The sequence below is a fragment of the Rhinolophus ferrumequinum genome, chromosome 17 (genome assembly GCF_004115265.2).
Source record: "Rhinolophus ferrumequinum isolate MPI-CBG mRhiFer1 chromosome 17, mRhiFer1_v1.p, whole genome shotgun sequence".
In the NCBI taxonomy this organism is placed as follows: Eukaryota; Metazoa; Chordata; class Mammalia; order Chiroptera; family Rhinolophidae; genus Rhinolophus; species Rhinolophus ferrumequinum.
The window spans coordinates 19419271-19446066 of record NC_046300.1 but is presented as its reverse complement, the minus strand read 5'-3'; the positions used below and the strand labels follow the sequence as shown (position 1 = coordinate 19446066).

Genomic DNA, 26796 nt, shown 5'->3' with positions numbered 1-26796 from the left:
TTACCTTGAATTAAGGAAAATTTATTATGAACAACCCCAGGACTTACAAAATTAATTTTAAAAAAGCCAATCCTTCAAGTTAGAAAATTATGAAAAATATAAGTTATCCCAATCCCTCTCAAATAATTGTCTATAATAGATCTAGATAAAACCTGCTTTAATTAGAGCGTGAAATTATGTAGTGCAGCTTTTCATATTTTCTGGCTGATTGGAACCACATAATTTTAAAGCTAGAAGATACTTTACAGACCACATAAGCCATTTCCTTTACAAATGAAGAAACCGAAGCCCAGAGGGCTGACGTCACAATAAAGAAGAGGCCAATAGAATCCAAAAATCAAAGCCTCTTGACTCCATAGTCCAAAATGTGTCCCTTCCACCATGCTGCCTCAATGACAGTAGATTCAAGGGACCAAAGAAAATGGTTCATGGGAGAAGAAGAAATAAAATTGAATCCACAAAATTTACATCAAGTCTTAGAATCTTCTTCTTTATACCTCACACAAAATGACATATTTATGACCCCTAATTAGAAATACACATTTAAATAAAAGTAGCTGGGGACCTCCCATCACATGTGGTTTCTGAGAATATGAAACACTTCCCACCAAAGCTGCAAAAAGACTAGAGCGTTGAACAGATGTGTACATACAGATGAACTTACATCCACATGAAGCCACAGGCCATGCCTTTCACAGACGTCAGCTATTTCCTCCAGAGGATCAAATGCTCCCAACACAGTTGTACCAGAGGTGGCACAGACAAGAAACGGTGCTGCTCCCTGTGAAAAGAACCCACCCATAAGAATTGGCACCATCACCTCTAAATTTGTCCTGTTATAGGTTGGTAAATGTAAAGGTTATATATCCAGAAATTTCTTTGGAGAAAATCATTCATTCAGTGAATGTTTTTATACTTCTCCACTATGTAGCCCCTTATTATAAACAGGTTAAGAAAACAGAAAATTCTATGACACTAGTAGTCCTTTGTCCTAACTCAATACCGGAGGTGCCAAAAAAAATGTATACAAGTGGACACTTTGGTCAACGTTGCTCAAGCAAGAGTTTGCCATAATCAGAAGTGGCTGGAGGTTGATGGTATCCACTTTGAGCACCTCTTGTAATTGCAGAAGTCAAACGTAACCGGTATTCATCTTTTGTTATCGGTGTATATTGAGTATTACAATTTTAATAGTTATTTTTTCCTTTTTAAAAATGTTTATACATATTTTTTGGCACACTCTATATGTATCCTATCTTTCAGTCTCATTTTCTCTCTGCCGTATTTTCTGTTCTTAGATTTCCCAGAGAGAAAGTGAATGACCTCGTCAACATTGGCAAACTGGTTTTCTGTACGATTCCAAATTCTTCCTGGGGAGATTCACTGGGGCCTCTAGAGTGCCATCATTGTTACCCTTCTCCAAAGCAAAAAGGAATGCGTTCGGAAGACAGTCAATACCAGGGACAAACAATGAAGGCCTGTCCGGTTGTCTCCTTGTGAAGTAAGTGCAGTTACAAAACAGAAAATGTGCTTAGGCACAAGTCCGGCATCAGAGGGATAAGGTAACCTCACTGGGATACACTCTCCAAAACAGGTGCTGCAACAGAAAACTGGTTAGAATGTGCTGGAAGAGGGAATCTGTATGACTCGTACCATGAGTTTTCCTCCTCATACAGCTCATGGCTGCATCTTGCAGAGTGGACAGGTGCCAGAGGGAAATGGAGAGAAAAGGGAGAAGATGGGAACACATGCAGAGATGAATGGTAATTCCAGCCAAGGTAACTGGGCCCCGTAAGAGACTTTACAGCAACCAGGAGAGGAGAGTCCATGAGGTGGAATAGCTCCATCCCAGCAGGTCAGGCAGAGATGTGTGGCTGGCTGTGGAAGTGCCGCGGAGGGATGAATGCGGGGAGCAATGAGAAGCCTAAGATTCTAGAGCACCTGAGGAATAAGTGACAAGAATATTTACTGCCTCTGAAATTTCTTTTTACCTCCATTTAGGATAGAGTCATTTTTTCCCCCTCAGTTTTATCATGAAGTGCAGTTGTTCTTGCAAAATATGTTTATGTCCCATTTTAATGCCATGGGTTGTTTCACTAGAACCGGATTCACTCCAGTTTAGCTGAGCACAGACAGAAACATTATTTCTCCGTGGAAACGGGGGCAGAGCATGGACATGGGGTCCACATCTCAACGCTGAGATGCACATGAATCAAAGTGATGGTACGCGATGAATGCAGTTGCCATTTGAGTAGATGGTTGTGACACATGGAATCTAGTTCACCCAAACTTCTTAAAGTGGGGCCAGCAGATGACAGAGCCCTTGGGGAACCAGGGGCTTAAAGATTTCTTCTCTGTGCTCAACAACCAACTGATTCCATTTTATCATCTCAGTGACATAAAGGAAATGAGACCAGATTTACATCAATCATTAAAAGCAATAGAAAAAGTAATTTACTAAAACCATTTAAGGTGTCTTTAAGGGTTGAGCTTTGCCTCATAAACTATATGACATTCTGACAGTTGTGAGAAAACACCTATGCAAGCTATTCTAGCTTATTAATGACTTTTCCTCACCTGTTTAACAATCTAGCTATAAATATCAGGCTCAGAAATTAAACTTTTGCCACCTGGATTTAACCTTCCAGATTTTTTTTTCCTTTCACATATCTCATGTGATTAATAAGAAAATCCAGTGGAAACGGCATTGATGGTGTCCTGCCAATGAGCTGTATTCTCTAAGAAAGTTTGGAATTTCAAGCAGTCATACACAAAAACACTTCCAAATATTCAGTAGTTGTACTCGTTTCATCTTTTCATAAGCATTTGAGAGCCTCAGAGGCCTCTGTGGTTTTCAATATCTTTGTAATGGCATCAAGTAAAGGTCACTGCTTAAAAGATTTTTAATGGATTGTGGTTGGCCAGGGAATCGAATCCCAGCAGGAAAAAAAAAAAAAAGTTGATGTACTATTTCCTACATCTGAAACAAACCAAGTTAAAAGCTTGAAACAAAACAACTAGGTCTGAAGCTACCGAGAAAAATAAACTAGTCATCAGTTATTATCTCAGAATGGAAGCGAGGTTTGTCCTTGGTGAATCCAGGCTCCAGTTTTAACTGACTTGAAAGAAAACTGAGGAAACGTAACAACTCTCATTCCGTTGCCTTACTTTTAAATGTGCCTACAGAGATTTTTTCTTTTTAAAAACTTCTCTTTTCAAGTCCTCAACTTTAGAATATGTCGGTTTCATGTACTATCATTGTTAAAACAAACAAACATTTACACAATGAATATAATGACTGCAGTGGGATAAAACCCATCAAACATGCTAGAACATGAATTCTTAATGATACTAAGAAAAAAAAGTTTTGACTGTCTTTAGGGGATGCTAGGCAATTAACTCATTATTATGGAAATTAGAAAAATAAGGGGGCAAAAGAAAACATTTATCCTACTCTGCCTGTGCAAACTGTTTCCTTAGGGAAACCAAATAGGGATGAGAGAACATTTTTCTTTAGAGTAGTATGCCCACCAATACATGAATGAGGAATGAGAGAATAAATTGGAACATCACCGGATGAAATAATGGTTCTAGACAATGATGATTAACGGCAGCAAAATCCATGAGGTGCGATGCTGAAGCAGAGTTCTTTGACACATGGACTGACAAAACCAGAACCTGCCAATCAATGTTATCACAGACAGAGATATGAATGTCTCCCGATGAAAGGACAGACTTTACCCGCGAGTTCTTCCTTGTGAAAATTCCAATCTGAATCTGAGTAAGCTCTAACTGCCAAATTACAGGAAATAAAGAGAACAGATGGGTGGTGCAGAGGCAGGGCGAATTTAGATTCTCAAATTCTTGATGTAATCTACAAAGTCCATAATGTGGAAAACTACCAGAACAAAGGACTTGGTTTCTTCAACAGAGCAATTTCAGGAGGAAACAAAAAAAAATAACAACAACAGCAACAACAACAGAAAAAAAAAAAAAAAAAAAGAGAGAGGAGGAGGAATGGAAGCTATAAGCTAGAAAAGATTATGATGTGCTGAATCAACCTAATGCAACATGCAGACCTTGTCTGAATGCTTATTTGAATACGCCAGCATTGTTTTTAAAGGCAATGGGAGAAATTTTAATATTGAGTGGATATTCGATGATATTAAGAAAATATTTCTTATAATGGTATTACTTTAAAAAAAGAGGATACATATCTTTTACATATATACTGAATTGTTTATAGATCAAGGGATACGATGTGTGGGACTTCCTTCAAACTAATCTAGGGGTGGTAGGAAGGAATAGGGTGTACATGAAACAGAATGGAGCATAAGCTAATGATTGTTGAAATGGAATGCTGGGTATCTGGATGCTCGTTATATTAGTTTTGTATTTATTTGAAATTTTCCATAAGGAAAAGTTCAAAATTCAAGAAAGAAGGGAAAAGAGAAAGAGAGTGGGAGGGAGACAGGGATGGAAGGAAGGAGGGAGAGGGAGTCAGAGAGAGAGAGAGAGAAGAAAGAAAAAAGGGAAAAAGAGAGAGAGAGGGAGGAATCAATCAATCAATCAAATGAACCATACAAAAAGCATAATCAATATTTCCCACAAACAATCATTAATGAAATTAAGAAAGTTCTTTTTGATAGTAACTTCTACAGAAAAAGATAAAACTAGATTAAAAAAAGATGAAACTAGAATTCGGTATCTGTAGTTCAGAGCAGAACAAACAAGTTGTAATGTAGAATTTTACCCCAGGGTCAAAGAAATCTGATAATCTGTACCACCAGACAATTATCAAATCCACTTGTTATTGGAATGTTTTTTTTAAAAAAATAAAGACAAATGTAGATCTAAGGACACACCTGAAGCCAATAAATCTGCAATAAAGGCAAACATTTTTAAGTACAGAATTTTAAACCAAATACAATAATCTAGCAAGCCATAGGATGCTCAAAACTTAAAACATAGAAATAAAAGCAATCCGTCTTTCCAAGATTGTGAAATCTTATGAGGAAAGAGATACTTACACCCCAGCTCAGAAGTTGGGCTTTTCGTTTTTTAGCAGTCACACTTGACTTTTTCACTACTTATGGGAAAGTTGTGGGAGAATAGTCTGAAGCTCCTTTAGCAATGAGAACTCTGGTGGGATTGGTGGGAAACAGTTGAGGAGGTACACCTAACCTAGCAAGCTTTGGGTCCAAGAAGCAAGATGGCTGGCACCAAGACTATGACACACCTAAAAAGCAGGTGTCAGGGCCAGCATTAGCTGGAGAATAGCAGGTGATCAGGGCCATGCTTTGCTTTCCCCAGAAACAGATGTGTCAGCTTTCATACATTCTGGCAGCTAAGAAAGAGGGACCATTTTGCCAGACCTGAAATGTTAGACCCAGACCCAATACAGGGTGATGGTATGGATGGACTTCAGGTAGAAGCAACCTGGGAGGATCGGTTGAACTAGAACTCAGGAATCATTCTGAATGCAACCCAGAGACAATGGTTTGGCCTGCAGAATTCTGAGTCAGGAGTTATGTAGGACAGTAGTTGCAGGGTCCCTGCTAGAGAGGCTGAGTTCACCTTTTAAGGCTAATTCTAGACAAGAATCCTGAATAAAGTGATGTCAGTGTTTTAATAGGCTCCGGCCAAATGGGATGAGAACATCTGAGAAACTCCACAGAACACGAAAAGCCAAGTACCTGGAAATAGAGCATCTGTAAATTACTTACCTGATTTTAATTCTAACATTCTCTTCTCTGTCCCACACATAGATACGGGTCTGGCTGCTCGCATTGCCTGCCCGGCATCCTCTCCCTCACAGCCAGACACATGCACACATTTTCTTTCCCCCTTTTTCTCTTACCCCTCTCACCTCTGTTCTGGCTTGCCAGACTTGCTTCTCCAGTTCCTCAGGTATCATTTTACCCCTAAGAGACACAGATTTAAGACATTCAGTTGTGCTTAGCAGTGGACAGATATTGGTCCTTCTCTTTAAAAAGTATGAATTTCCCCCTCCACCCACTAGGCTTCTGGATCCTGTCCCCATTACCTTCCATCTGTTTCCACAAAGCACACATTCGCAGTACCAATCCCAAGAAAAGAGGCTGCCTTCTTCATGGAGTAATGACACTAAATTAAAAGGGACAAGGGGGAAGAAAGAGACATGGATATGTAGCATGAAAAAACTATTGCTCATTATCTAAATGCTGCCATATGGATGAACCTAATCTTTGGAACATTAGTGCATAAAAAAATGAGAAAGTAGTAACTTAATTGAGCTCCTTAGTGGTTCAGAACATTGACTTTGGTTGAGGTCTGAGAAACCAGTGTTTAATTCCAAGTTTTCCCAGTTACAGCTATGGGACCTGGTGCAAATAATATAGTCTCTAAGCCTCAATTTGCTGATCTATAAAATGGGCATGTAGATGCTTACCCCATCTTTGTCACAGAATTAAATGGGTTAATAGCACAAGCCTGGCTTATGGAAAAAACTTCGTCACTGGATGCTGTTGTTTTCATAACATGGAAGAATGTCTCCCTTGGTCCACTGCTAACTCAAAATCCTCTAAGGACTGAGTAAGACTCTGTCTCATAAATTGTATCACGGACCACAGAAGAATTTCATTATTTTCAAGAGCAAAGAATGGGTTAGAAATGCTGATCAGACACTTTGACCAATCTTGTTTAATACTGAATGTAAGACTGAAATTAGACACATAGCAATGTGGCTAAAATCATAATAACAAAAGCAGTAATACTTTATAGACACAATACTTCCTGCAGCCTGGCATGAATGAGGCTAATGGCTCTGGAATTAGGTCTGGTCTATTTCTTATTGGAAATAGTATGTGTTCAAGATTGTTGGGCCTTTCCCCCGCTACTACATAAAGTCTATAAAGTAATTAGCATTCAAACATTGGAGATGTCAGTCTTTACACATTAGTGTGGACAGGTGGTCAATTAATTCTTTCTCATGCCAGAAAAATGAAGGTGCTAAAAGACATTATTGTACCGGAAAAACTTAGTAATTTAATTTGTAGGTATGAATACATTAAAAGAGTAGTCATGCCTTCACACTTAACTTGATATATTCCCTCAAATGTGGTAATTTTTTTTTCTTCTTTTGTCAAGAGAGTTTTATTGGAAGCTCTTTTTTTAACTTTGTAAAAATAAATGCAGAAGTACCACCATCAAGAAAAACGAAACCGTTCTAAATAATTAATTTCCAAATATCAAATAGGACATGTCCAAAATGCCTGTAAGATACATTCATTTCAGATTGTTGCAAGAATATATGCATATTGAGGTGTAATAATGTACATGAAAATGTAACTAATTCTCCACTTGATACATTCGCTCTCCAAAGCTAAGGGGACATAGCTAAGGCCAATTATTTCTCACCGGAGATTCGGGCTTTGGCAACCAAACAGCTATTGATTTCATAGTGATAAATAATAGCCTACCTCACTGCCATCTGCCAATAAAGAAAATCACATTGCTTTGCCCTGAGAAATAGCAAAATATCCCCAACCAACAGATCTGCTAAATAAAACACTGGTAATCAGAATAAGAATAGCTTCAGTGGAGCTATCTTTGGATACCTCAGGGCAAAGTGGAGTCCAATGTCAATCTCAAATGCATAGGGACAGATTAAAAACAAGCTGCAAAACTGACGTCTGAACATCTGAAAGCATCAGAGGGAGAAAAGAGCCTGGAAGGGGAAAACAAGAAAGAGGGCAATGCTTCAGACTTGCTGAGGAGTTTCAAGGAAAGGAAAAACCTAGAAGGCTGGAGTTCAGAAGTAACGGCTGCATTTAGAAACAAACAGTGGCCGCTCCCATCATCGACAGAAGATAAATCAGTTGTTCTAAGACCCTATCTCCCCATAGGTTTCATTTGTCTACAGGAGAGGCAAAAATCTCAGCGGTTGTCCATTTCTGCAAAGATAAAACAGTAAGTGCCTGCATACAAGATAGAATGGCACTGACGGGTTCCTTTCTGGGTCCAGCAAGGATTTTTTCTGTGACCTTGGATTTCTTAATGACCCACTGCTTTCCTGTCCCGCCGACTGTTTTCTGGACTCTTACACTGCTTCTAGTGCTCACTAGTTGGATGCTCAAATTGGCTTGGGTGGTGGGGAGAGCAAGGTGTGTGACTGTTACATGTTAGGGAATGAAGAAAAGAACTGTACACGGAATTCTCCAAGAACACAAAGCTGGTTCAGTTCTGAAAGAAGCAGAGCCAGAGAGTCCAGGCGGCCCACTCTGTGCTCTGACTGACATCCTAAGAGTTCCCTGTGGAGAACACCTGCAGTACCATCCAAACCTGGGTCAGTCTCACCTAGAAAGCAGAGCCAGGAATACGGTGAGGGAATGAGGCACCTCGGGTGCAGAATTCAAGAAGACACCATCTGGAGATGTCCTCATTCACCCCACCCTAGACTCCATCCTGCCAGAGAGGAACTAGGACAATTGATCACTGGCCTGGAAGCAAAAAGAGTTTCTTTTATCCCCTAACTCTTTAGTGGCAGACAGTGATCACTACTTTATACTGATTCCCCAAATTATTTCAATTTCAAATCGAGGATTCCTATAAATTCAAGGAATTCATATTTAACTGCTAATCAAGCCACACATTGATTACTTGTATTACTTTATTTTCTCCAAAAATCCCTTTCTCTTTGGTTCCCATTTAGCCTAGAGAGGCTACCTTGGATATGTTGACAGTATAGGGGTCTCTGGCATGACTTTCCAGGGCTCCCTCAATAGCTGAATTATAGTCGAAACCTGAAGTTTGCAAAGGCACTTTCAGGGGTGGGTGCATACATTTTGCATTTGATGGTACCAGGAAAAGATGGAGTAATTACCTGGTTAATCTGGGGCAGCATAAAAACTAGAGAGGTAAGACCACCTAATAAACCATACAGAAAAATAACCACAGGGCCCATGGGCCGACACCTAAAAGAAAACAAGGGAAGTACAGTGAAAAGATTCACATTCAGGTTTCAGACCATTTAGGAAACACAGCCGCCTTTAATTCTTTATTGTTAACTAAATAATGAATTGATTTGTTATGATAAGTGGTGAAGGTGGTCATAAAAAGTGAATTAAAATAAAGCAAATGCTATGACATGAGTCTCTTTGGCAGAGCAGGGAAAGGAATGAGCTACCAAGTGGAGTCTGGATGGGTGGGGTGAAAATATAACATCAAGGCTACAGAGTGTTCAAACTTACCGAATTTTTCTGTGGAATTCACATTATGTCAAAATTCACTTGTGTGATCCCTAGCCCCAGTGTGACGGTATTAGGTTCAGATTAGGTCGTGAGGGTGAGACTCTCGTGGGATGAATGTTCTTATAAGAAGAGGGAGATGGAGAGATCTCACTCTGTCCACAAGCGTGAACAGAGGAAATGCCACGTGAGCACGCAGTGGTCTATAAGCCAGGAAGTGGGCTCTCACAAGACACGGAATCTATCAGCACCTTGATCTTGGACTTCACAGCCTCCGGAACTGTGAGAAATAAATGTCTGTTGTTTAAACCACCCTGTCTGTGATATTTTGTTATAGCAGCCTGAGCTGATTAAAACGCACGTCTAGTTCTGGGTGTTCTGGCTCCATCTTCTGCTGGCACGTCAGCCAAGATGTACATTTTACCTTTTTTGCATATGTATATCTCCACTAGAGATTAAAAAGAAATACTTAGTTCTGGTTTCACAACTGTATGAGGTGTCAATTTCTTTTTAGTTCTGGTTTCACAACTGTATGAAGTGTCAATTTCGTTCCATTTCCAATTTTCCAGCTACACCTGTGTTACTGATCTTTCCTAGGCGTAATCTTTACTCTAGGCTTCCATAGAATTTCTTCCCCCTTTCCAGGGCAATTATTCCAGAAAAGCACTTTAGCAAGTTATAAATCAAGTAAAGAAGGAAAAAAGCAAAAGTAAAATCACTAAGCTGATAGCGGGGACCCTACTTTCCTAGGCATGGATACTGGGATTCAAACAGAGGAGGGACTTTGCATTTCTGATATGCTAGGGTTCCTCAAACTGAAATACCAAGGGATGGAACCCAGAGAGGAAAACTCTATTCCATAATAATCCCAAATAACCAAGTATTTTTTCCACATGTCCATATTCCCAAACATTGCTGCAGAAAGAATGTCTCAGGAAGAAGGACCTTGGGGAGGCTGAGTTAAGAATCTCAGACAGGTGATTCCTCCCACTTGCCTCCCAACACCCAATGCCCATTTTGCACTTGGCACTAAACTAATCAGAGCAAAGGTCAGACAGGACAGGAGGAAAACATGGGGGTGGCCAGGTTTTCCTCCACGGCTGACCTCTTAGTGAACAATCTGTCCTTTTGCAATAATAAAGTAACTTTCCTTCTTGAAAGTAAATGACAGACACGGGGAAAGCCCAGCTGGAAATAACAGAGAATTTTTAAATTTTTGTCTGCCTTGTGTGTTTGACAGGAGACCTAGGATTATTTCAGAAGTTACAGGAGCTAAACTCTTCCTTCCGGGCACGGGAGGAGGAAGCAGTAGTGGAATGGACAGAGGTTCCCACTGGAATCACACAAAAATAGAAAAGGAAAAAAATAATCCCTTCTAGGTAAGACTGCACATAAGCTGTTCCATCTATTCTATCCACATCATTATAGCTGGATCATTTACCTGCTACTAATAACTAATATTTCTGTCTATCTATATGTGCTGGATGCTACTTTACATGCATTAACTTGCTCAATCTTTGCAACAACCCACTAACTGGTGCCTACTAAGCTTCTGTGGCTGCTTACTGCACCCTGTATCCACATCCTTTGCCAGATGGCTTTGCAGCAAATCCCCTTAAGAGTAGAGTATTTTCCCACTTCTTGGATCTGCGTTCCTAGACACGACTGTTTGCCAAGAAAATGAGGTTGAAATGACAATGTGCCATTTCTGAGCCTAGGACTCACAAGTCCTGGTATGTCTCCATGCTGTTTTTTCTTTGTACCATTGCCATGACAACATACCTGGACTATCCTGCTGGAGGATGAGAGACAGTGGAGCAGAGAGGACTTGTTGGTGTCATCCCAGCCGAAGCCACTCTTAGATCAGCCATTGGCCAGCCAACCCCCAGACAGCTAAGGGAGCCCAGCAAGAGCAGCAGAACTGGCCAGCTATCTCAAGACTTGCAAGCAATACTATATGGTTATATTCTACGACACTGGGTTTGGGGATACTTTGTTAGATACAAGAGCTGATATACTTGTTTTCACAATTTAGAAAAGTAAGGCACAGAGGAGTTAATCAGCTTACCCAAGGTCACTCAGATAGTAAGTAGTAGAGACAGGAAATGAATCCAGGCAGCCTAGTTCAGAATCAATGCACCTATCCACAATCAGAACTCCTACTTCAATGGAGAGTAAAATGAGGTAGGGGATTGTGGCAACATCCAATTGTGTGTGTGTGTGTGTGTGTGTGTGTGTGTGTGTGTGTGTGTGTGTGTGTGTGATGTGCATTATTACTGAATATCTCCTGTTCCTCTTGAAAAACCCTTGTGTTAGCCATTCAAAGCAATCAATTTTATATGGAAACGTGCAGAAGACATAGCTGAGATGAGTATCAATCATCCAAGTTCTAAGAAATGAGTCCACACTTTCAAATTAAACATTCTCTTTTCCCAAAGAAAATGTTACGGACTATAAATTTTAAATAAAGGTGATGTACAAAATTGGGCGGCCAGCATCAAACTGATCAAAATTTCTTTTGGAATGAAATATGGTGTTAGACTTTGGTATATTAGTCACATACAGAGAGGATAAAAGCGCATCAGGAGTCCTGCAAACAAACAAGCTCTCTTAAATAATGCATTCTTAGAAAATCTATATCTGATATCAAAAATAATTTTTTACCTCTGCAGATGTGAAAAGGATTAATCTTGGCAACCCAGACAGCCCCTTTTCCTTAATATCAGGACAGTATTTGTATCTAGCTAAATTCATGGCATACATATTGGACACTGAACCACCTGCAAAAACAAAATTGAAATGGCATATTTATAGCATGAAGTTATAGCTCCCTAAGTGCTGACTACAGTGGAAAGTGTAAATGGCTGTGGCTGCTCTAGTCTAAAGACAAATCACTGTGAGTCATCTGCACACCTCACCCCCCTACTTCATTACTCTTACACACTTCCAAGTCTCCAATTCCAGCAATTTCCAATCTCAGCAAAGTGAGAAGGTTTGGTCTAGTCTCTCACTCCAGAGGTTTTCCAAACTAAAAGCTTCAATCTATGACCTCTGTTCCTAAGTCTCCATAGTTAATAATATTCTTTCTGTCTGTCATCTGATCAATAAAATGACAACACATGCTCATCTCTGGCTCCAAAAAAGGATTACAGGATAAACAAAATGTCATTTAGGACCTTCTCAAGTAAAATTGATTTAAAAACTTAAAAAACTTATTATAGCCCTTCCAAATTCCCAACAGGAGACAAATTCATTTGCCTTAGGTACAAATCCTAAATTGTAGATTTCTCATTTGTTTAGCAACAATGTCACTTATTTCGGATTTATGCAAAATATTATCACTCTGGAGAAAGGCACAAGCTAGCGTCTCCCCAAGTAGCTTTATAATTCTTATTTTCTATCTGTAAGAGACAAGTAGCACTGTTAATATCCAACTTTTTGTAATGTGCAAAGCACTGTTCCTCACATGACACATGAATACATTTTTAGATGTTTATGGAAGGAAGATGGAAATAACTAATTGTACTTACCTGGATTAAATATTCCATCCCCTTCTTTCCAGCCAATAAATTCAATCATTTTCTTCAGAACCGCTTCTTCCACTAACAGAAACACTGGGGACACCTCATACGTATAACTAGATAGACATAAAAAACACTTCAGTTCTATGACTAGAGTCAAACCATCCCTTCGGTGTCCCAAGAAATGCACATAGAGTTTTATTAAACCAAGTGGCTGTTGAAGTGTAGGTAGAGTCTTTGGAAATGTATCCATTGGAAATAGAGAAATATGCAGTCAGTGATTGTGCTAGTTGGGGTTAGGTAAATGCCAATAGCTTGTGGCTTTAGGGATATGCAAGCTACCGTAGCAATCTTAATTTACAGATAAGCTTCAGCTCCATTGGGAGAGATAAAGGCAGTACATCTGTATGCTCTGTAGGAGCCATGAGCAGTGGCCACTTTATTCTTTGGATGCTTTGGATGCTGGCTAAAGAGAAACCACTGTCATGGCAACGAGGTTTTATTAGGTTACGACCGTGGGTAACCTAACAGTCAGCTCTACATGGAAACTACTCATGCTGAATTAGAGCTTCCTTCTCCATACACCTGTGCTCTGTGCGACATCTCATATTCTGGGACGATTTTACTGCAAAGAACGACCCAGATCCCCTGTGCATGAAGGATTTGCTACTCCGGGCTGGAAGGCTATTGTCAGAGAGCCTCACTACCTTAGCCCCTTTAGGAACTGCCTCAGCTGTTGGGAGCCACATTCCCTATGGTCACACCTTCCTGTGTTAGTACACACCTGGTGACTGGTCCTACTGGAGATATAAAGGGCTAGGCGTGTGGGCCCAACTCCAGACCACTATAAAGTGCCATTGTATCTCCAGAGATCTCTGTGGGGTCAACTGAGATTGTCATGGAGCCTCCATGGAAACTTGGCTCCTATCTCTATCTCTGCCCATTCCTGCTTCCTTTCCCTCCCACCACCCATGTTGATCCCAAGGGCATTCCTTAAAAATCATCTTTCTCACTCAATTCCTCTAGAGCAGCTTTCCAGAAAAACCAACCTGGGACAGTTCTTCTTTCTCCAGACAACTTGAGGATGACTGACTATCTATAACCTCCTTCTCTAACAATTACGTGATTACATTAAGTTGTGTCTGTATCTATATGTCCTCTAAATACATAAGCTAAGCAGACATGTAGATTTACAGTCACAGAATTTAATGCAATTATTTTAACATCTGGAAGGGAAAACTTTGGGAAGGAGGGTAAAAAAAACCCCAGAACACCTACTATGTGTCACCTCTTTATACGTCAAGCCCTCTACAGATATTATACCATTTTGTACACAGCCTAGGTTCTATTTTCAACCATGCTAGGAAACCAGTTTACATTTATCGAAAATGTGAAAAATTGTATGTGTTTATGTGTACCTACAAATATAAGTGAAATACTCACTCACATTTTTGTAAGAAAATTTAATATGAACCCTGTCTTTGAAAACTAGCTCAACTGTAAAGCTGGCAATAGGCCAGGAGGTAGAGGAGAGGGCAATATAGAAAGCTTTTACTGCTTAGTCACATTGTGAGTGGATTGTTCAGCTTAGCAGTGATTTAATACTTCAAAAACCTCCTAAGATTTCAGTTAAAAGGGGGTCAAATATATGGTGATGGAAGGAGAATTGACTCTGGGTGGTGAACACACAATGCAATATATAGATAATTAGATGATGTACTATAGAAATGTACTCTTGAAACCTATTAATTTTATTAACCAAAGTCACCCCAATAAATTTAATACAAATAAAAAAAAGAAAGAAAGAAATCAGATGAGAAATTAGAAAACCCAGGATACACAAGGAAAGGTTCATAGAATTGTATAATTTTACTGTGTCTTCTGACTTGTCTACCACTGTAACTCTTCTACGCATTATAACTTGGTATCGTCTTGCATTATTCCACCCCAAATTCTCTAACTGAAGTCACCAGTGAAATCCATGCTGCTAATCCAGGGAACACGTTTTAGTCTTTGTCTTTAGTTAAATAGTCAACAACACGTGACTCTGGACACACCCTCCTCTATGGCTTCCATGCTTCCCAGCTTATTTTCTCCTCCTTTTCTCTTTCCATTACAAGCTGATCTTCCTCTTTCTAACTGTTAAATAGTTAAATGCCCAGTCCTAAGCCCTCTTCTCTCCTCACACTATACTCTGTCCCACAGGTAGTGCTTCTGTGTCTCCTGGTTTTTTTTCATTCAAAGTGTCTCCATCTTTCTCATTAAAATCACTTGTTGGGCTTTGAAAATATAATCGGTACCTGAGACACACTCACAGAAATTCAGATTTAATTGGTCTGGGTTGGGACTCATGTCTATATATATATATATATATATATATATATATATATATATATATAATTTTTATATATATATATAAATTAATTATAAATATATATATATATAATTATATATATAATTATTATATATATATAATTTTTTAAAGAAGTTACCAGGTTGATTCTAATGAGCAAAATGGGTTGAGAATCACTGACTTAAGGGATCTCATCCATGCCACTATTTAAATTACCATCATTCACCCATAACTCCTAAATTTATACTTTTCATACAGATATCAGAATTTCCAATCCCCTCTATCTCTTAACTTGGTTGGTATATACTCTTGGATTTCTCAAAGTCATTGCAAACTCAAATGCTCACAATGGAAAACTGAATTCTTACTCTTGTCTTTTTCACCATATACTTCAAAACTGGTCCCTTCTTCCAATGCTTGTTATCTCAGTGAGTGTCATGACCATCAACTCAGCTATGAAAGCCAGAAACCCAAGCATCATCTTATTTCTCTCATGTCCTCATTTCCATGATCCAATATATTATCCAGTCATTTCTGTTTTATCTCAACACATTTTTGTCTCAATTCCTACCATTTCCATCTTAGTCCAAGCTACTACAACCTCTCACCTCACAAAGAAAATGCCCTCCTCATTGATCTCTGTAATCCTCTTTCCACACTTCCAGTGGTCTTTTCAATGAGGACAAGACACCTCATGATTTAGAAACCTTCAGTGGCTTTCCATTGTACATAGAATAATTCATAAACAGGGCCCACTGAGTCCTGCATGTCTGGCTCCTATCTATCTTTCCAGCCTTATCTTTCATTACAGTCGCCACAGCTCTCTCAGCTACATCCACACTGACTTTTCAGGTCCTAGAAGTGTCATGCTATCTCCAGACACAGGACCTTTGTACACCTTGTTCTATCTGTTTGGAACTCATCCCTCCTCTTTTCACCTAGTTAGCTTTTATTTACCTTTCAGCTCTTCCCTACAACTTCCTCAGAGAAGATTTCCTGGAGTCCCCAACTAGAAAAAAATTGTCCCATTTATATTTATAGTATCACACATCTCTCCTTCCCATGAAAATTAGAATTTTAGGTTAATTAGTGTGGATCATTTTGATGAATTTGCATGGACCATCTCTATCTCATTAGATATTTTGCTACACGAAGGGGAAGTCAAGGTTTGTTTTTACTCAAAGTATCTTTCCAGCACTTGGCACAGATGTGGCTTTTCCTGCGGGAATGAATTAAAAGTTGCGTACTCAATTTTCTCACCTGTTAAGTGGAGATAACAATGCCTGCCTTATCCCGTTCACAGGACCACTATCAATTCAAACAGCTCTTTGAATGCTGCTGTCATAAATGCATTATTTATGATGACAGTGCACAAATGAAACCATTAACTAGAAATTCATGACATAAAATTTCATCTACTTAAAAAAACATCTCTAATCCACGTCTAGAGTAAAATTCCAGTAAAACGGTACTTACACACTTGGATTTAATGCTTCTGTCATAAATCGGGCCACCAAGGAGTAATAATCAAGTCCAGCATACAACTGGTTGAAAAATCTTGGATGGTCTGTAAATTTAAACAGAGTATTCATCTACACAGCAATAAAAAAGAAAAAAACACTATCCATACAGCAATAATATAAGTAGATCTTTCAGACAATAAAGTAGCTAGACACAAAAGAGTACATACTGCTTGATTCCACTTATATGACATTTAATATCAGGCAAAGCTGATGTATGGAGATAGAGGTTAGGATTCTTTGGGGTACTTTTGGGAAGGAGATATTGATTGGGAAGGAGCTTGAGGAGCCTCTGGGAGTGCTGAGAATAGTCTCTATCTTATCTGGGTGATGGTTACTTCCAGACAGATATGTACAAATTCATCGATCTGAGCACTTAAGATTTGTCCATTTTACTGAACATAAATTATACCTCATTTTTTTTTTTTTAAAAAGAAGCATTTGAAACCTAACCATGCACAAAGGAAACAAATTTTAAAGACCTATCGCATAGCTCTTTCTACAGAACAATAATATATTTCTAAGTAAAACTTGAACAATCTTTTAAGAACTTTGGTTTACCTGCTCCTTTCTTTCAACAACCCTGACCCACACCAAAACTCTTAAGAAATGTATCGATATTAACTTTCTTAAATTTAAATTTAAATTTAAATTCACCAACAGGGTTCACTTCAGACTACTGACAGTGTGTGGCCTTTTTATTTTTCAGATTGGACCATTTTTCATAATGCAACTGGCGTTATGTAGATGGAGTGAGATTTGATTCATCATCCAGCTTACATAAACTTTCTGGTTCAACTTTTTGCAAAGACAAGTCTCCTTTGAGACTCAAACAACTTCAGTTCCAACTTCCTATTTTTCTTCCTCCTATAAAAAGTCTCATAAAGGTTCTTGGCTTTACACAGTGTGAATATTCACACCAAACACCAGGCTAACTGGCTTGACATTCTCAATCATAGACAGCTCAGCATGACCAAGAACAAAGATGCAGGAGGTCTATTTCTAACTCTGAATATTTAGGAACCATTTCAGTTAGTGACTTCTCATTACAACTTACACATTGGGTTTTAGTTTTAATTTGTTTTGTTTTGTTCTGTTTTGCTTTCCTTTTATAACTAAGGGTTCAATGAAAAAAGTCTCAAAAGAAAATGTCTTTTAAAATAAAACATGGAAAACTTCCTCTAGTATGGCTAAAGAAACCAGACATTGCTACAACTAATTTTAATCAGTTTTAGTTCTATGTTAATTTACAATTGATTTCCTTGGAAACATTATGGAAAATACCCAATAAACTGAAAAATCTATTGTATTAAATGTCATTTTCCATTTCTGACATGCACACAATAATAAGATATGTATCTCTGCTTTTGAAATGCTAAGTGGGTTTTTGATACACAAGACTTTCCCAAGGGAATATAAACTCATTATTTTTAGCCAGGATTTTATTATGTATCTTCCACTAAATTTAGTTCAGTGTCAGAATTCACAAAGAATAATGCCTGTGCCATCTTAAGCACTAGATTACCTTTATATCACACTGAGAAATGCATATTTTGGAACGTTATTCTCCTACTTTTGGAACTTGTTCACTGAGTATACAGGAGTATATAGGATATTAACAATCAGTTGGAATAGTATTTAAAACAAGACTGATATCATGTTACTGCATTTATAAAGATCACACTGGTTAAAGCATTACTTCGAAACTATCATAGGAAAAACTTACTATATACAGTATTCATTTTTCTTACACCTTCCTAAAGTTTTTTATATTTTGATCATGCTGGATGTCATAAAATAATTTGGTAATTACCAACTGTCAAGAGTTAATAAGTATCTTCCAAATAAATCTATCCCTATTTATATTAAAGATATAATCGCGAACTTTTGTTTTTGTTTTGGTTTTGTTTTTTTGTTTTTTTGGTATATTCTAGGACATTGAGATTTAAAATCTCTTACCAATTATGTAATCAGAATATTATTTGATAGTTTGGACCAACATAAGAAATAAGTGGCAATCATAATATATGGTCTTGGTTATAAATGCAGAATGGGGATTGCCAAGGAGCAGATAACACATGTGACCATTCCCACCAACAGTGTTTCTATCGATTTAATTTTGGGTTTTACGACAAATCTGAAATAACGATTAAATGGACAATTTACAAAATATCAGAACCGCTATTTTTTGACCCAGGTGTTTCATCCCATAAACACTGTCCTACTCGGCTTTACCATGAGGTAAGAAAATGTCAGCGCTTGATAGAGCTACAGATCAAGGAAATAAAGTTCTTACTAGTTTTGACACTGTAACGTATGACATCCTGGCAGAGTTCCAGCAGCCTGTGGTGTGGCTCTCCTGTGTCTCTCATCTCCAAATCAAGAAGCTGTTTCAGTTGTTCAGGAGGCCGCCATTCACAAACCTGCAGATTGAACAACAGCATCTTCCACTGAGCACCCATGAGAGAATGTCAGAAGCATGAACCCTACTCTTAAGAAGCTTCCAGACAAGTGGGAGAGACAGAGATTGGAAGGTGCATATTTCAGCATGAATAGAGCTATAGTAGAAGTCACTGGAACAAATGAGGGGTCCATCTTAGGATGGAAGGTCAAAGATTTCCTGGAGAAACTGCTATCAGGGCTGTTATATAAAATAAGAGTAGAGTGAGCCAAGCAAAGATTAGGGGATGGAGTAATGCAAGGGGCATTCTAGGTGGAAATAACAGAACTAACAAAGGCTGAAATACACACAAAGGAGCTCATGACACATAGGAAGAATGAAGGCATTTGGTGTGGCTGGAACATGGAGTTTGAAGAGGGGAGAGGCTGGAACATCAAATAACTAACTGCCAACTAGTCTCTCTGCTTGTACCCAGGCCCCAGACAGTCTACTCTCAACCTAACACGAAGTAGTCCGCTTCAACCTAAGCCATTGCCATTCCTCCATTCAAATATTTCTGGTGGGTCCCCGTATCCTTCAAAGTAAAAGCCAAAATGCTTACAATGGCCTTAAATGATCCTGTGTAGTCTACTTTCCCAGCTTTGTTTCCTTTCTAGTCTCCTCTAGCACTCCTTTCCTCCTGGCTGACGCTGCCCTGCCACCCTGGCCTCCTTGCTGTTTCTGAAACACACCACACATGCTCCCATCTTAAGGTCTTTGCCCTGGCTGTGCCCTCTTCTTCCAAATATTCTCATAGCTAACTGTCCTCACTTCTTTCAAAGCTCTACCCAAATGTCACTTTATGTCAGCAATCCTGATTCCCTTATTTAAAATCACAAGCTGCTCAGTACCCCATCTCTACCAATCTCCCACTAACCTTTTCTACTCTTCATTTTTCCATAGCACTTATCACCTTCCAACATTTCTTATGTCCTATATCGTTTCCATGAGAGCAGAGACATCGGTCTATTTGCTCACTGGTCCCAAGTAACTAACACAGAGCCTGCCACATAAGGGGATGTTCAATAAAGATGTGATGAATGAATGAATAAATAAATGAATAAAGAAAGAAATAAACAAGACACTCATATCAGGACAGGCTTTAGGTGGCAAGTTACAGAGTTTGAACTTGGCACAAAGGAAGCCACTGGACTGTTTTGGACAGGGTAATGATATGATCCTATTTGTGTTTTGGACAATAGCTTTAATTGCCATATGGAGATTCCAGGTAAAATTAGAAATAAGAGGTTATGGAACTTGGAAATGGATTGCATAGTGAGGAGGAGGGTGAGGGGTGACCGAGGACAATCCCAAGGTCTCTAACTTGCTGGTATACATGGGCCATCAGTGGTGATGGCACAAGCATCTGGTGGTGGGTGGGGCAGGGATGATGAGCTTTGACAATATTTAGTCTAAGGCTTCTCAGGACATCCAAAAGGGGTGTAGCAGTTGGTCTGAAGCTCTTTTGAAAGATCAGAAAGAGAGCTTCAGGCATATATTATGATAATCTAACATGGTTGACATGGCTCAGACAGAACCTAGAGCTAAGAGGAAAAGGGAGCACACGTGTGAGGTTGAGGGTATGTCAGAGAGGCATGGAGAATCCTAGAAGAGTTTAGTGCTATTAAAACAAAGCAAAAAGAATGTTCTAAGAAGGAGTTGATAATCATCACTGGTGAGAAGCCAAATGAGATAAAGATTGAGACGTGCTCATGGGATTCACCAGCAAGGAGGTGTTCTTGGCAAGAGCAGTTTGGCTTAGAGGTGGGAACGGGGGCCAGATTGCCATGAAGTGAGGATGTAAGAGGTGAGGAAATAGAAGGAGGGAGGGAGTGTAGACAATCTTTAAAAAGTTGGGCTGTGGAGGGGAGGAGAGAGACAGAGGAGTATTTGGGAAGTGAGACGAGGAGGTGGGGTATTGGGGGAAAGCAGGAGGAAATATGAAGTTGTCCAAGAGGTACGAAATTAAACTCGGATGTTTGAACTACAATAGGCAGAGGTAAATTAAAAGTGACTGAAACAATGAAAAGGAAAATCTCTTGATACACACAACAACATGGGTGAATCTCATACATTTGGCTGAGGGAAAATAACAAAACACAAAAGGCTACCTGTGATATGATTCTATCTACCTGACATTCTGGAAAAGATGAAACTACAAGGACAGAAAACAGATCAACGGCTGCCAGGGTCTAGAGGTGAGGAGAGGATTTGACAACAGAGGGCCACAGCAAAATTTTGGGGGTGATGGAAGTGTTCTATATCTCGATTGTGGTGATGGTTACCTGACTTTTCAAAACTCAAAGACTAGCACACCAAAAGGACTAAATTTTACTGAATGTAAGTTATAATTTAACTAAAAAAGTAAAAGGCGGCTGAGAAGGTATGTCTACCAGAGAGGGCACTAGAAACAATCACCTCACCAAGTGTGGGGGTGTATCTGCAGGTCACCTTCTAATGGTACGCTCTTGGTCCTCTGACAAGTAAGCTAAGTGAGTGGCATGAAAATGTCACCCCCTCGCTGATCCTCAACCAAGCTTTCAACCCAACTTCACAATACCCTGCACATCTATTGTACTGTGATCAACTTGGGGTTCCTTCACTGAAAACTTAGCATCGTAAGACTCCCCTTCTCATCTAATCTCCCACTGGTTCCCTATACGAACACTTTTTTCTAGGCAAAAAGTTCCAAGCCTTACTATGTTAAACACATCTTGCCGTTTTGCAACTCTCTTTCCATCATCTACCTCCCTGTTGTCTTTAACACACATGGGCCCACTTCTCTGCCCATCAGAATTTTACCTAACTCCACGTCAAAGCTCGCAGTGCCCGTTGCTCTGTGAAGTTCCCAAAGCCAGCCAGTCGCAGAGCATTTATCACATTCTTACCGGGACCCCCTCTTCTCTTCTCCAATGAACACTCATCCTTCCAATTAGATTATAAATTCAGTTCAGAGCTGAGCCTTTATCTTATTTTCCTTTATATCCCCCAGGGCCAAATATAATGTCTTCCCCAGAGCTAACATTCAGTTAATATTTAATGCCTGAATAAAGGCCAATTTAAAAAAAAAAATCTTAACCAGAAAAGCAGTGTGCTCCAAAGTAAAGCAGGTACAAATATTTCACCAGTACAGAAAAGACCAGAAAATATGCAATTATAAATATGTAATCAGGAGATATCATGAGTGATTTTTGCCTTGAACATAACTATTCAAACTTCACTGGCCATTTCAATCTATGTTTCTATTAATTTTCCCAAATGCATGTGATCAAGAATTCAAAATAACCACATCATATTCAAAATGTTTTTTAAAGTGACATTTATCTCTGACTAATAGGATTGGAATAAGAGTCTCCCCTATACAACCGCTTGCTGATAATTCAATTCCAAAATGAAAGGCGATCGATGTGAAAGGGAAATTTAGAGATTTTAAGTGACATATAGAGTAGTAGTTAAAAGCACAGACTGAAGTCAGACTGCCTGAATTTTACTGCCAGCTCTGATACTTACTAGCAGGTGATCTTGGGCAAACTATTTGTCCTCTTTGTGCCTCATTTGTTTCTTCGTCTCTAAAAAGGAGTTAATAAATATTAGGTTGGTGCCAAAGTAATTGCGGTTGAAAAGGTTAAAAATAATTGCAAAAACTGCAATTACTTTGGCACCAACCTAATAGTACCTGCGCCTTAGGAGTTTTTAAGGATTAAATGCACAAATATATATGGAGGAGTCCTTAGAACAATACCTGGCACATTGTAAGTACTCTTAAGCGTAGACGTTATTAGTAGTAGTTCCCATATCATTTTGAATCCGATTTTGAGCCAGAATTTGAAACCGATAACCAATAATTGGCACCAGTCAGAAGTCAGACTTAACCCAAGATTTCTAACCTAAGTTCAGACAAGCTCCTGGTAAGAACCCTCAGATAAATTTTAAACCTTTTCACACCCTTTTCTACTTTCTGCTTGGTTTTTATTAGCTGCATAATGAATGGGTACCAAAAAATGGAGAGCAAAGTGTGTTTTAGAGAGTGTATAAATCAGATCACCATGTGTATAGTCTATATTATTGTCTAGAGCAGAAAGCTTCATCCCTCTGTTTAATGGCCTCATCTGCATAAGTTCTGGAGTCCCAGCCAATCTGCCAACAAATGATGGCTGGCAAGTTAGGAGTCAACACTTCCAGGAAAATAGATGTGGGGTGGGGGGCACGGGGTAGGTGCAAACACTGGTATGTGGTTAGCCTCTTGAAACAAAGGTATACAGGAAATGAAACTGTGTGCTCCCCATTTCTCTTACATCTAGTCATCCAGATTTGAAAAAATACACACACACACACACACACACACACACACACATCTTTCCTGTGCCTGGGATTACTTATAGGTTTGTTTTTAGGTTGTTTTTTTTTGTGTGTGTGTGTGTGTGTGTGTGTGTTTTTTACCTTCTCATTGATATCCGTAGCCTTCAAAACCACTTCTTCCATTATTAGCCTACAGGCCTCTTCAACAAATTTTTCTCCCGCTTTTGCATCTGTTGTGGGACCGTTCAGTATGACCCCATCCACGAGAACAGCACTCTTCCTACTGAGGACCATCTCTTGTTGACCCACGTCTCCTGGAAGCACACAAACAAATTGTGTCTGAGAGATAATCTAATTAGATCACACAATAAAACACAGGGTCAAAAATGGATCACCATCCCAAATTCAAATGGCATTCTTGCTTTTAATGCATTTACAGAATTGAAGCTGACAGTTTCTTATTGTGCTCCATAGCATGATAGAATTAGGGAAAGAAACTTCTATTTTCCATTCCCACAGCATCTTGTTTAGCATGAGGGAGTGTGGTAGAGCTCAAGAAATATAAATTCAACCCATTTTACTCACTCTTTCAAACACCTTTCAAACAAATGTACAAGGTCTTTGTAAACACAAGCCCGTATCTATTACATGAACAGACACTCTCTTGTAATTTTTTAAGTATTGTTATATATTTCCTTTTAGTAAGTCATTCCTGAAGAGGAAAAAACAATGGCGACATGTCATTTCTCTTTCCTTTAACGTTTAAGCCTATGTTTAAATAGCCCTCTATATTACAGACATTGCTTTTTCCTAAGAGCTCCTCCTTAAATCTACTCAGCCATATCCTATGGTAAGGAGGATAAAAGAAAGTGACCAACATGGTGGTTTGTGCAAACCCATATTTAATCCCTTTAAACTTTTCAAACTTACAGTTCAGGCACAGGCGGAAGGATAGAAAAGAACATTTTTTAGGACTGCACAACTGCTGGCCAGTGGCTAGAGGTTTGAAGTCAGCCTGAAAGTGTATTATCTGAGAATAAAGGTTACTGCCTATCCCAAACAGCTCTCCACAAAAGTAATTTTGGCAACTAATCCAGATATTGAACCAATATCTGCTACAGGCTTTGATTCAATTGCATTTTCTTTTTCTAATCAATACCTCTCTGTTCCTTAGAATGTTCATGTTTACTTAGTTGTTAAGATTTACAGAAACAAGTTTTTAAAGTATTTTTCAGCACCACACCTAGCACGGTGCCTTACTTGTACTTTGTAAAACAACCTTAAATATGCTGATGGCTCATACGAATATCACATATTGTTATACTTACTGAGGCCTCTAACAGTATCAACATGTATTGTGCTGTTGAGTCCGTCTTCTTCTCAAAGTTAAATGTTTTGATAAAATTCTGTGGTTTATAAACCCTTTAATTCTATTTCTGGCAAACTCAAATGATGTCGACAAAGGCAGATGAAAATGTCACAGGAAGATTCCTCAACTTGGGAAAGACGGAATCTGCAGCAAAGGATCAATCTTTTATCCTCACACTGAAGCGTAAACCATCCAGAGCTCCAGTGCTGAATTTTGGTTCCATCCTTCACTTTCACTTATCTTTCACTTGAAAGGGTGTGTTTAACATGGTTTGGGGCCAAACGGTGAGGCCCTGGAATTGTGCTTTTAGATGGAAATGCTCTACACATAAAGGGACTTTCCTCCCCCCAATTTTTAGGTCCTAAAAATAAATTGGGAAAGAGGGCAATTATTCAGGGAACCTTGGTTATGTCAGTAGGCAGTGCTATTATTAAGCACACAGGGAAAGTTAGGTTTTTTAAATCTCATTAGTAGGATTTCAGGTTTTTATTGCCCAGGGAATAGAAGCCACTCTTTAGCCCTCTCCCATCAGTCTCTCTCACTTCATATTCTCTCTCTGTCTCTCTCTTTCTCACACACACACACACCAAAAAAAAAAAAAAAAAAGTCAAACACCCACTTGCAAACAGAATAGCAGTGGAATTGAAATTAAAACCATCTCTGTCGTCACAGCAATCAATTAAAGAAATGCCCATAATTACAATTACCTAGAATAAAATAGAATAAAAAATTGAGTGTAGGTTACGCCTCTTTTCTTGATAGATATACATTTTATTTCTTTTCTTGATAGATATGTGTTATTTCTATTCCAGATGTGATAATGTGCCTCTTCTTCCCATGCATTTGCTCAAATTGGGCAAGACCCTCTGCAGATTGAACAGTAGGTCAGGCTGTGACCTACGGTTGCACACCCAGGACTTCCAATCTAACTGCTAGAGTTTATGGTGATTAATAATGAAGTCTTTCTCTTTTTTTAATTAAAGTTTATTGGGGTGACAATTGTTAGATTAATGAAGTCTTTCAATTGGAGGACTCTTTCATGAAGAATATATCCAGAATCTGACTGCTTTTTAGCACACTGTCCTTTACAACCATCTGACACTTAGTCTAAACCACCATTAAATGCATAGATTGGTGCAGTGGCCTCCCAACTAACCCGCAGCCCCCACTCCTACCCTGCATGCCATATAGTCTATTCTCAACAGAATGGCTTCCGTGTTCCTGGGAAAAGATAAGTCAGATCACAGGATGACTATTCTGCTCAAACCGTCCAATAGCTACTTATCTCATGAAAGCAAAAGTCCAAGTCCCTATAATGACCTCTAAGGCCCTACATGAGGTCGTTTCCCCATTATCTCTTGGATCTCAAGTCTCATCCTTTATTAAGATCCTGCAAGTTCACCAAAGTGCATCCAGTTTGGCCTCTTCACTCTTCCTCGACTCTTTCCTTGTATATCAGCTTCTCAGCAAGGTCTTCCTTGAGAACCCTATTTAAAGCTGCGACCATCTCTCTCCCCCACCTTCTTTCTCTGCTTAATTTGGCACAAGAGCAGTGACCGCCATGTGACATCCAATATGCATTTATTCCTTTATTTGTTTAAACATCTGTCTCTCCAACAGAGGTTAAGCTCTATCAGAGCATGAACTTGTGTCTGTTGGTTTCACTTCTGTTTCTGCAGCACCCGGAAGGTGCCGGGCTGTTTGTAGGAGTGTGATAAATATCCGTTGGCTATTAAATCAAAGAAGCCAACCAGCCCGTGATAATATCCCCCTCCTCTGAGATGCCATCGCAGATTGCCAAACCTCACTGAGCAGGAGACACCTGAGGCTAGGGAGGGGGCAGACTCAGAACACAATTCATGGGCTATAGAAGAGGGACGGAAAGAAGAACCTGTGGAAAACGGTCCAGTAGGCGAAACTGAGTCCACGTTCTCTACATTATCAAAGGAAACCAGAGGTGAGAGGCACTCACTTTCCTCTCCTCTCCATTCATTTTGCTGCTGCCAGTCTCTTTCTATGAGATCTCCTTCTCTATTTTGCAGTTTGTTATTTGACTTCTGAGAATCA

General features: G+C 39.2%; 1 protein-coding gene across 1 annotated transcript in view; it reads right to left on the bottom strand.

Moving 5' to 3' along the window:
• GADL1 (glutamate decarboxylase like 1) overlaps positions 1–26796 on the bottom strand; it is a 157753-nt gene that overhangs the window by 108510 nt on the left and 22447 nt on the right. Inside the window, exons 2-9 of the mRNA XM_033132691.1 lie at positions 23502–23674; positions 18918–19044; positions 16578–16668; positions 12758–12864; positions 11892–12007; positions 6047–6126; positions 5870–5924; positions 665–781 (exon numbers count right to left, since the gene is read on the bottom strand). Of these exons, the coding sequence (XP_032988582.1) occupies positions 665–781; positions 5870–5924; positions 6047–6126; positions 11892–12007; positions 12758–12864; positions 16578–16668; positions 18918–19044; positions 23502–23674 (866 nt within the window). The remainder of the gene's footprint in view (positions 1–664; positions 782–5869; positions 5925–6046; positions 6127–11891; positions 12008–12757; positions 12865–16577; positions 16669–18917; positions 19045–23501; positions 23675–26796) is intronic.